We start from the raw sequence: 13,261 nt of genomic DNA, 5'->3' as shown, positions 1-13,261 counted from the left end.
ATTTTAAAAAAAAATTGCCAGCAATTTGCCTCAAGGCGCGATGCCATGCACCACTAGTCTTGTTACAAATTGACAATGATGGATTTCTTGAATCTTAGAATCCTTACATGAAAGTTCAGCTGCAACATATTCAAGATCATATAAATTTTATTTTATTCATTTTATTTGAATTTTACTTTCAACAACATGATAATTTACGTAATATATAAATAAAATAACAAATCAAAAAAAGTTTACAATTCGGTCCCTGAGTTTGGTTTTACTTTCACGAATTTAGATCAGTGTCGATTATACATTATCGAACACCAATTTCAGTTTGAATAAACGCAATTCAAAATATTCAATTAAATTCTTTTATATCTAAGCAAATAATTTTAATTCTCCACTCAAATACGAAATGGTTTCAAATGGAAGAAAATGTTTATAATGACATTACGATCGTTAATGCTTGAATTAAGGTTCTCGGCACGTTTCTATGTATCCGATGTCGGGCGACAGACCAGAGGAAAAACAAACTTATAAAAAGTACGATTTCATTAATTCTATGTTACGCTTAATGCTTATTTGATGTATAAAATCACTGTACAATTACAACAATGCTTATGGTGAAAAAATTCTATATAAATTACTCTAAAGCACAAAATAATAGTCGAACCGCTCTTTTGTAGTACATGCAAAACTCAACTAATGTTTAAGAACATTTGTAGTAGTTGATGGAGTGTAATTTTTTGATGTTCAAGCGAAATCAAATACTACAGTTAATTTCTAAAAATACCTATAATTAAAAAAATGCTGCAAATACAACGTTTAGGGGGAAGTCTCGTAACGCCGGACAGCGCCTAATACACATATTATTTAATACAGGATCACCCGCCAAGACTCACCTGTGACGCACACGGCCACGGCGAGCGCAACCCTTTGCTGTTTTAAGCACAAAATCACGGCGTCACCTAATAATAATCAATGAAAGTAATTCTAGTGTATTTATGCATTTATATTTGAGTGGCATTCAATGATAAAAGTAGTACTTAATTGTTATCCGTAAAATAGTAGAATATTATTAGATATTTTAAACAATTTTAGTTGGTACCACCAAATGATCGAACATGTCTGTCCCTTAGCACCGGACACTAAGTCGTCCCTTAGCGCCGAACAGTAAACATATTGAAATTTCTTGTGAGAATTGACGTAATTTATTTTAATTATTAAATTTTGTTCTGTATGAGTGCTAACGGTTACTACATACCCCTATTTTTAGTATTTCCTAGTCAAAGAATGAAAATCATATGATGAATGCTCCAGCTGAGAGCATCGGTGCGGCCCAGCCATAAGGGTGAATGAATAGTGATTTTTTTTACAATATCTAAGAATATTCGTCAAACGAATTTCAGAGTGTGGAGATGGCTACATATGTGTTCAATGCTGGTTATTTTGAAATGTCCGGTACTAGGTGCCACTTTGTAAAATCATATTTCTTGTTACCAAAGTTTGATTGATAGTATTAATTATTATTCAGCAAAAGCTTTTTATTTGTTAATTTAGTTTAATTTCTAACTTTGTTATCTAACATAAGTCATAATTTAATAAACATTTAGTTTCTAATATTTTTCTCAATAATTTTCATACGATTTACTTTTACTGTACCGAATGAAGAAAAATCATAATATATCCAAAGAAAATTTTCCAACACTTCTTACGAACTTTCTCTTTATTGTAATTAATGATTCTCTAAAAGCATTTATTGTTCAATTGCTTCCATAAATATTTCCAAGAGCTGTAAGTAAAAAGTTGCATCATAAAAGTTTATTTAATGCTTGACTTGAACGTTGTCCTTTACATGATTCGTAGATTTTCTTTTGCAATAATAAAATTTCTAAAGTACCATTAAACTTGTTAACAATCATTACAACTATATATTTTTAAAATTGATTTGTACAATACACATTTTATTCTAAAATTTAGCAAATTAATCATCAATTGTCCTGATAAAGATTGAAATAACTTAATATTTATAAGAAATTATTTATAAGTAAATAGTTCAGATTATATCATTATCATTAAAATATTGTGAATATTAAAGCGAATGGAAAAACAACTATTGAGTTGTTTTCGCAATAGTCAATATAGTATACAATATCCATTTACGGTTGACAATTGTAAATTTCCAAAATTTACAAAATGTTCTTCACTGCAGTTGTAAATAAAATCGAGTATAAAAAAATGATTGGTTTAAATTTTACGATTTTTTCTTTTTCTCACAAAAATTCATATATAGGTGAATTTTCAGGAGAATTAGAGGTTTGGCTGAAAGCTAGAAAGCTATATCTAGTAAAAAAAAACTCTGAAATCGAATTAACAATGATTTAGTAAATTTTGGGAATTTTCAATTGTCAACCGTAAATGGACATTGTATAGGTACTATATTGACTATTGCGAAAACAACTCAATAGTTGTTTTTCCATTATGAATATTGTTTTTTTAGTATGAATTTGCTCTAAACGTTAACAAGAGTATACAATTTTGTTATCTTAAATTATTATATAAAAGTTTGCTATACAATGGCTGTTTTGGAATACCTAATTTTAACAATTTAATTTTTTTTTGCTATTAATAGAAATATATGAGATCTTATATAAATAGAATAATATTTCATAAAAAAAATAAAATGAAACCAACTAATTTATTTAGGGTAAATTGCAGTGGGATTCGTATCAAATAATATAATTTTATATATGATAGATTATTGCACCTTTCGAGTGTGTCAAATGCTACCTATAAAAATTCTTATCTGGCTAAATTCTTATCTTGTTACTACATTTGTCATTATTTATAAAATAATTAAATAAATATACAATATCATAGTTATGCATAGTTAATAATATAGAATGATTTATGTAATGAGTAGATTAACGATCCTTACAAAATACATTGTTTCTTACTGCAATTGAAGATTATTATTAGAAATTCATTTTCTTCAATTTGTTATCTTAATTACAATAGTTCGAATATTCATTATGTTATAAGATTTAGTTGTCTTGATTCCCTGAAGGCCGAATGCTGGAACTAATTACCAAAGGTGATGGGTCTCTTGTTAATTCAGGCTGCTTGATTAACTCCGACAAATTGCTTCATTGAGATATTCTATAATATTGTATCACTTTATATATATACACAAACATATATATATATATATATATATATATATATATATATATTCAAGAATAGTTTTAATTAACTTTTAAATACACATCTATTCAGAAAAAAAATTCAATTTACTGACTTTGGCGATTCAAACTATAATAATATTTATAAATTTTTATACTTAATTACAACTGTATAGTATAATATAATGTATTTTTTTCTCTCTTGAAACATGAATTATACCCTCATTACAAAATAAATTTAACAAAAAGAACTTGGGTTTCTGTGCCCAATTCTCTTATTGAAAATAATGGATCCATTCCTTCATTCTTCGATTTAAGTGCTTTTCAAACACAACGAACGGCAGATTTAGTTTTGAATTTAGATTTTATTGTCCTTTGAAATTCTTTGATCAATAAGCTGTAATCAATAATACTAGATTCGTATATCTATTTTAAGCGTCTTTAGATTTAAATTAAAGATGAAAATACATTTTCAAGAGGCACTATCCCTTTCCGACATTGAAAAATAAATTAGAAAAATTCTAATATAAAATATACATAATTAGAATATATATTGAAAAAAAAAATGCAAATTCTGATTGCTGTTCAAAAACAAATTTAATAATAATATGTTAATCAACATGACGATAAATATACTAGATTTTTAAATTTTATTTTGTTTTATTAATTTTATTTTATTTGGCCTAAAGTATCATTATACAGCCACATACAACACTATACAAAAAACTTAATTATTATTATCACTTAGTCTAATAAAATTAAATAAAATATTATAAAACTTTAGAAATTTTATTTTCTAAGAAAATAAAAACATATAATTCAAAGCACAATCTAAATTAAATGTTTGCCACTTCCAATTGGTTTACGACACCTGCTATACTAGATTGGCCTATATTATTTTAAATAAAATTTTTATTGATTATAAGCTTTAGGAATTTTTTGAAAATAAATTCTGATTTCGATTCAAAAACAAATGAAATTAGCGGTGTGTGGCATCATACCTTAATGCAAGTTGCTGGGACTTTCCGTATTGTAATAAAATGCTCGATAAAAAGAACTTTAACCAGAAATAAAATTAAAATCCAAATAGTTTTTTTTGGGAAAAAAATTTAATTTTTAAATAAAAAAAATCCTCAAAAGCAATTGTTTAGTCAACACAATTCGCATATTTAGCTTCGTATCTTCAACCTGCCTTTGACAAAAGCTAATCACCACTTGTTCTCTGAATCATTCTAATCGGATCACCCGGTTCTCACAAAAAGCGAGTTTATATTTTCTGCACACTTTGCTTCGTATCTCGGAAACTGGACCGATCTTTCCTAAAAACTAATCAGCACATCTCCCTATCAATAGGAATCGATCGCTTTTTTAATCATTCAAATCGGTTGAGCGGTACTCCCTAAAACGTCGATGAAAAATTGGATTTACACATACACATACACATATCACATGAGGTATGCCAAAATGTTCAGAAACCTTCAAAACGTAAAGATTGCAAAAATTATATTTTCGATTTTTGGCCCATTACTATAACTTACCATTCGGAAAGTTAAAAAATTGATCAACATGACCAAATATACTATTTTATATCAAATTATATTTTTTTTTGAAAAAAAGCACTTTTTTACAAAAAATCCTTTTACAATATAACCTACATAATTCAATAAATTAAAATATATTTTTCTGTATTATATTATTTTACTATATTTTATTTTATTGATATAAATTCAATGTTGCCTCCCAAATTTATTACACATTTAATGGTCAAACAATATGTCTTTATTATTACCAACTATTCTGTGAACATAATGATTTACGACATTTGCATTAAAATTCAAACAAGACTAGCAGTGTGCATTTACAGGGTTTAACAATAATTGCACAAGTTTTGATATAAATCCTTTTAAACATATTATGAAACTGAATATTGAAAACACTCACCTATATCATAAAATAAAGCCTACCTAATCCGAAAATTTATGTTGCGGACAAATGCAATAAATTTATAGGACCGACGGAAAAAAATAATTTATCGGCATATTAATACCTGGGATTTGGAATAGGTATACTGGTATTATATTTTATTATTCAATCATGAAATGAACTGTATATAATCCCGAATAATAACTATCTATAAATATACACGAATTCTTTGTGTTTGAACAGTTCTATCATATTAATGTACATGGGTTTGATAATTCTATGTTTAATCAATTAGTAATATGCAAAACACATATTTATATGAAATATTTGACTAATACAAAAATATTTATTTACAATATTTTATCAACATATTAATGTAAAATTATAAACAACTACTAGGCGTGTTGAAAAACTATGGGTTCAGAAAACAAACATATTTATGCATATATAGTTTTTCTATATATTAATTAATTAATTCACAAGTTTATATTTTGATTCAGAAGATTGAATTAGAATTGGGATCGTTTACAGTTGACTTAGAAATCAAAAATAAAATGAATAAAATATAGAAATCTACAAATTTATCAAAAATTAAGTTTTATATACAAATATTTATTGACGTTTAAAATGTTTCTTGTAGTTGAAATACACGGAATTATTTAAAAGGATGTTTTTCAAAAAGGTTATCTGATTCCTAAATTGTAGAATGATCTTACCGATTTTGTTTAACATACATATATACTTGATTATTGTAACATAAATTTATTTTATTATAAATCAGCTATATTTTTTATAATTTAATTTAAAAAAAAAATAGGAATTGGGTTCAAAACGTCTATTATTTTATTATCAAAAACATGGCTTAATATAGGTATATGAACATAGTATTTCAGTACATTTTTTTAACAATTTTTATTTGTCGTAATCATATTTTACAAATTTACAAATCCTATTTAAAATTTTTAATAAAATTGTTTATTCATATAATTATACATATTTATAACACCATTTTTATTAATATAATTAATTTTTAGTATTTATAAAACTTTAAATTTAATTATAATAATGAATAGAATTTATCAAACTCTTATTCTCTTAAAATTTATTCAAATTTCATTTGTTATTTCACACATTTTAGAAAGAGGTATCTAATATAAATATAAAGATATGAATTTTAATATAAGCAATATGAAATATATACAATATCTTCATAAGGATAGACATTTTTGATAAAAATGCTCTGTACAATGTAAACTTAATAATTTTTGAAAGTATTATAAGTTTTCTTAGATTATATCATTTTATTGTAAAATGATCATTCTACGAATCAATCAGCACATTTTTTTTGTTTCCATATCTTAACAGCAATCAGAACCTTACGTTCTACAAGCTGAAACTGCTCCTTACTTTGTATTTTTAGATGGTAACCCAATGGTTATTATCCATCCATATTTAATGATTTTATTATTAGAATTTATTATCTAATAGGGATCACCACATTTTAAAATATGATAGTTCGCCTTTTATAATTGTATTAATATTATGTTAATTTTACTGCTTGTATAGCTTTGATTTTGAATTAATTTTCAGTGTATTCAATTATTTTTCTTTTATTTCAGTGATTCTTGTGATGTGACAAAGTAGGATGCAGTCATGAAGTCTGCTATTTTGTATCCCTATGGTTCCTTGCACGGACGCTACTGCTGCGGCCTGCTCCATGCAAAACACCTTGCCGCCGCCAGTGGCGTTTATTCCTTGGTAAGTCTTTTTAATTACAAAATAATTTTTTAAATATATGATTGAAGTTTAAATATTCACATAAAAATATTTGCCAATGGTACATACGTTATTATATTATCTTAGAAGAATATAGATTATTCTAAAGGGGCGTCCATTAATTACATGAGGCTTTTATGGGGAGGGAGCATTTGACAAAAAATCACAAAACGTCACTTTGAGGCAGGGAGGGGTCTAGTAATATATCATGTGTATTTATTTTTACCCGATTTTTATAAAAAAAAAATCAACTTATTTCAATTTTTTTAAAAAATCACGATTTTTTCGTAAATTTGATAAAGTACGTAATCAAAAATACAGGTAATTTTTGGTGGGGAGAGGGGGTAATTTTGAATATCACGACGTATCACCAAGGGGGAGGGCGGGTTTCAAAAATCACTAAAAAATCGTTCATGAGTTTAATGGACGCTCCCTAAATTATTATTAAACGTGTGGATTTAACTCATTTATTATTGCTATCTTGTTTAAAAAAAATTATTTGATGTAATGCTGTGTTGTTTCAAGTTTTTCGATGTTAAGAATTGTATAGGTCATTTTCGATTGAGATAAACATAAGAATAATATTAAGTGTAACATTTGGATGCATTCCACAAAAAATATTTTATCTGTGTATTAAATTCTTTTTTAACTTCCCTTAGGGTGAGTTATAGTAATCGCAAAAAAATCTTAAATTTTCAGAGTTTCTAAACATTGTGGCATACCTGTGTTCGAATACATATATTTATCGACTATTTCAGGAACACGGTTCAATCGATTTAAATGATTTAAAAAACCTTCGATTTCTATTGATGAGGAGTGCTGATTAGTTTTTGGACAATATAGGTCGAGTCGTTTCGAATATACGGGACAAAAAATGCCAAATCGGTAACTCAGTTTTTAGTCAGATTTTAATAATTCAAAAAACATTTTACTTGTATTGACCAAATGAAGAATAAATTTTTTGGGAAGGCAGGTCTTAGCGGTTTCGGAGATGAAGTAAAAAAAGTGAAACTAGTGGTGCATGGCATCGTAGCTTATGGCAAATTACTAGAACTTCCCGTACCGTAATTAAACATTCGAGGAATGAAAATAATCAATAATTGTTTTAAATAATTTTAAATATATTATTTATTATAAATACATGCAGTAAATTTATAAGTGCTTATTAAATTGGGCGACGAGCGTAATCTACAAACAACTTATATGTGTCTGAAATTACAAGAAATTTGTTAATTTTTTTTAATTTGAATTTTTTGATAATCTTGAAATTTTTTGATAAATTTGATATTTTTTTAAAATTTTGATAATTGATTAACATTTCGATTTTTTTTGGATTTTTTGGATAAAATCGACTTTTTGAGAATTTAGAAAGTTTTAAAACATTTGATTTTTCTTGAAAAATTCGAAATACATAGCCTTATTTTGTAAGAAATCGATTATTTGAATATTTTGTATGTGTGTTTGTGTGTGCGGATTTCAAGAACTCAATAACTAAGCATTACATAAATTTAAATTAAAGTTTTTTTTTTTAAATTTCAATTTTTCAGCAATTTGCATTGAGGCACCATGCCATGCACCACTAGTTAGTAGATAATAATTAAAATTAAGTATTAATTACATAACATTATTGTTATATCTATCATGTTTGATCTGCTGTATCTGACTTCTTGTATCATTCAGATCATATAAGAAAAGCAAATACCTACTCAAATTTTCTTAGAATACTGGTAGGAACTCTAGGGATTGCATTGAACAAAATTTGCAAAGGATTATATGTCCTTTATTTCTGATAGCATTTTACATTTTGTAGTGAAATATAGTGCAATGCTATATATTTAAAGATATCTCTGATAAATAGGTAACATATATGCAAAAACCTATATAGGTAAAATATTTAAATTTTACGACGATGTTATATTTGAGAGTTAAGACTACTACTTATTTGAACATTTTATCCAAAGATTAGACATTCAATTTGTTATTAAATGATAGCTTGTGATTCATAAGACTCACTGATTATTTTTAAAATGGTTATGATGAGACGATTTATTTATGTTTGTTAATTATATTTTGAGACTGTAATCAACAATTCTAAAAGTATTTGCCAGAAGAAGTTGATCCAGAAATAACATAACCTAATTGAAATTAGTGCTCCTTACAGATTTTGTTGAAAAAATTATCACTGTTGCATTTTTATTCATTTAATATAGTAAATTTTCTGAATTTGTGTACCTTTCATCGTTAAATATACAGCTAAGTGTATTTTAAAAATCGTATAGTATGATATCCGTGGAAAATATCAGGAGGAATAAAATACCATCTTATTTGAGAGCATTATTATTAAATATACTATATAGATTTGAATAGACATTTTGAACAATTTTCAAGAATATAAAGTTCGGTGCGTAGTTTTTGATTAATCGTAAAAAAATGCGTTTGAACTATCGAAACACAAATGAGTCGAATTTATAACGATTCTGTTTATAAATTTTCATCGTAATTTTATGTTAGTTAACTATTTAATTAAACTGCAAAAGCAAAAAACAAATTGTTCGAGCTTGTTTACTTTTTCGTTATAATATGAGGGATGAAAATTTTAAAGCATTAATAAATTTTCATATCCACATTTCGTTTAATTTAGGAAAATTAGGCAGAATATCCATATTTGCTTTAATATAGTTATAATTAGTTCTGTCGGTTTTGAATTGGAAATTACAGACATATTTTAACTGTTTATCATGGCAGTTAATTAAAGTTGAGCTGCGTTTACGCCGTTCTGAGTGTTTAATGAGCCGAATAATTTTCAGAATGTCATGAGATGAAATAGTAGAAGTATATTTACGAGATGAAATAGTAGAAGATAATTTGCAAAACTGTCATTGGCACGTCTTTGAAATTTATTGATCTTTAACAATTATAAAAGTTTTATATCGTGAATTTCAGTTTTTATAGTTTGGTGGAAGTTATAGAGACTTCGAAATATGAATTGTATAGATAGCTTACAAAGGCCTGAGTTTGCAAAATGACTATTATATATTTTAAGATGTAGATTTTCTTGATGTTATAGAATAAAATTAGCTAATTTGATAGAATTTTCAACTGTTAAACAATCTTATAAATGTAATTGTGCTAATTACTCGTAAATTTGATTCAATCAACACGTTTCATTCTACTTTATATTCTAAAAACGTATTTTCTTTAATTATGGACGTCAACAGAGATCAGGTGATCATTTTCAAAAATTTAATGAAATTTAATTTACAACCATTTTTTGTAGATTTTAGTAGAATATTTGTTGATATCATGAACTCCATCATGCAAGGTGTTTTCAAAGTCACAAAGACATTTTTCTTAACAATTAATTTCGAGAAAATGTTTTAAATTTTCAAAATCGGTTTAGGATTTTACTTAGGCAAAATCGTGGACAATTAGTGGGGTGCTTAGCATTGTGCTTTAAGGCAAATTGCTGGAACTTCCCGTACCGTAATCAAAAATCTTGATACGTAATCCAAAAAATTTACACAAAATGTGCACACGTTATTAAAATCTCTATAATATATCTGATAATTTGATCTGATGTACATATATCCAATAAACATTTTTGACCGCCAAACGACAATTTTTTAACTTATTTTTATTGAGAGACCATAACCACTAGACCTGCCTTCCCAAAAATTTAATCAGTTCTCAGGGGCGCAGCTTGCCTTGGCATGACCTCGTATCAACATTTGTTCAGAAATTCATCCCCTCAATTTTTTTTTTTTTACAAAATATAAAAATTAATTAAATTAAAAGAATATCTATTTATCATTCTTATTATTTATGTATCTAATTTTCTCTTATTTTCTGAATTTTTCACAAATGATTCCAGGTATATATTCACTTTCTTTGATTTTTTTGAAAAATTAAATTATTTAATGATCTTTAAATTTGATAAAGATTCTGTCACTAGGAACGTACAGGTCTGGTAGACATTCCTGTCCTAAAGTTTTTACGTAATTTTTAATTAGTTTCAATTTTAAAAATTTCTTCTAGCAGTTGCGATTTTAACTGGATTCATCCATCACATTTCTTAGATTTTTGAATTCAAACTTATTTTTAGAGCCATCAAATGGTCATGATCTTATGAGATATTTTTATAGTATTTCTTTACAGTAATTCAGTCGACAGATTTCCGGAAACGTTTATTAATTCTCCATTTCAAAAAGACAAATGTTACCATTTACGTCGCAAAGTTTTTAAAATCTTTGTTTGGTTTGTGAAATTAATATATCCAAACAGTAATAGTATACATTAAAATAAGATTTCGGGCCTAAAATTTTTTCATCTTGTGATAACTCATCATAATAACTTGTGATAACTCATCATAATAACGCTTCAGTATCTTTGTCTTTTGTTCTTTGAAATAGTTATTGCAATTCATCTGGATTTATTATATAGACTTGTTTAATTTTTTCTAAGATATGCCAGAATATTCAGAAACCTCTGAAACGTAAATATATATAATAATGCTCATTTTCGATTTTTTTGCGACTACTATAACTTACCTTGCAGGAAGTTGAAAATATTGAATTTTACTGTTAATTTAGAAGAAAAAGCCCAACCAATCGTCTCTCAAAAGGTCTCAATTTGGCTCGCACACATACATACATACACATGCACAAAATACAAAATCAGCTATTTTACAATAGATTACCACAGTATACAACGTTCAAAATCTAAATGATTTTCCTGTATTAACTCCGACATATGGGTTACTAAAATGCCTTTTTTCGAATCATTTCATTCTGTTTATCGTCCACGAGCAGTTTCCAAGTATAAAGCGGTAGTGTTGGATTTAGTGACAGAGATCGAGGCACTTGGATTAAGTAGCCCTGTATTATATATTGCTTAGTGAATTGTTAGTGGATTTAGTGAGGCTTCTGCTAGCATACGATATAGATAAAGCTCTGAATTATGACCAGTAAATGGAACGCTGGTAGAAGACTGTTGAGACGAATATTTAATAAAATGAATTTTCTTTAAGCAATTTCAAACTGCATAAATTAAAATATAAATTTAGACATTAGATACCAGGTGCCTTAAGGAGGTATTCTATAAAATCGGTTTTGCATTATGGATAATTTCAAAGTGTAACTATTCAAGAATATGAGCAGAAGAGGAATTTTTAACTTTCCATAGAGCAAGTTATAGTAGTCGCAAAAAAATCTAAAATGAAAATTTTTATATATCTTTACGTTTCAAAGGTTTCTGAATATTTTGGCATACCTTAGAAAAAATGTATGTATGTATGTGTGTGTGTGTATGTGTGCAAAGGTTGTGAAAACGGTTAAGCCGTTTTTGAGAGAACGGTTAGATTAATTAATTCAAAAAACATTTTGCTTGAGAAGATGGTGTGCCAAAAATGCATTTACAGAAAATTTTGTAATTTTGAAAACTTAAAAAAAAAACAAAATGTTCAAAAAATTTCAAATTCTCAAAGTATTTAAAAAAAACTTTTTTGTTAAAACAAATTTTAAACTTCGAAAAATATTTTAAATTATAAAAAAATTTCTAAATAATCAAAAAAATCTAGTTTAAAAAAATGGATTCTTGTAAAAGTACACATAAATTGTTTATAAAATACGGTCATCGCTCAATTTAAAAAGCACTTATAAATTTACAGTATGCATTTATAATAAATAATCTATTTGAAAATCTTCAGAATAATTATTGATTATTTTCATTCCTCAATTGTTTAATTAAGGTACGGCAAGTTCCAGCAATTTGCCTTAAGGCACGATGCCATGCGCCCCACTAGTTAAAATTCAAATTATTTTTAAATACATATAATAATAATAAATTGCTGTTCTTTTTTTCTAATTCTTTCCTCAGCTGTTCTAATTCCTTCTCGAAACTGTTTTTTTTGATACGTTACCAACGATTTCTCAACTTCAACTAGACAGATTTACTTGAATTTAATGCAGAGTCTTTTTTATAGACTTCTTTTCATTATAAGCTATGTTCTTCCACAAATTCCTATTTTAACTATTTTTGAAAAAAAAAAGAAAATAGCAAAAAGAGTGTGACAATTTGTTGCTACCCTGTTTCCAGTCATTCCAGCAAACTTTGTAAAAAACATGATTTTAATTTGTCTGCAGTTTTTACGATTTCGATATTATTCTAGATTAGTAATATGTGTGTATATATATATATATATATATATATATATATATATATATATATACTTTCATTTCGACGATTGGCTACAAATATAACATTCAAAAATATGTCTCAACGTCGAACAAAAAAATCTAAATCTTATACATATGGTATATATGTTTGGCCAATGTTTCGGAAACTCCTACTATATTGCCTTCCTGAATTAATACATAGACTTTTTTCAATTTTTATATTTT

The 13,261-nt window shown here is 26.6% G+C and overlaps 1 protein-coding gene across 1 annotated transcript in view; it reads left to right on the top strand.

Moving 5' to 3' along the window:
* LOC113373080 overlaps positions 1-13,261 on the top strand; it is a 313,142-nt gene that overhangs the window by 2,410 nt on the left and 297,471 nt on the right. Inside the window, exon 2 of the mRNA XM_026613404.1 lies at positions 6,707-6,845. Coding sequence (XP_026469189.1) covers positions 6,741-6,845 — 105 coding nt within the window. The 5' untranslated portion in view covers positions 6,707-6,740. The remainder of the gene's footprint in view (positions 1-6,706; positions 6,846-13,261) is intronic.

This window comes from Ctenocephalides felis, unplaced genomic scaffold (genome assembly GCF_003426905.1).
Source record: "Ctenocephalides felis isolate EL2017-DRISC unplaced genomic scaffold, ASM342690v1 CF-g0.4_SCAFFOLD_01604, whole genome shotgun sequence".
Lineage (NCBI taxonomy): Eukaryota > Metazoa > Arthropoda > Insecta > Siphonaptera > Pulicidae > Ctenocephalides > Ctenocephalides felis.
The sequence above is the reverse complement of the archived record's forward strand: the minus strand, read 5'-3'. Positions and strand labels throughout refer to the sequence as shown.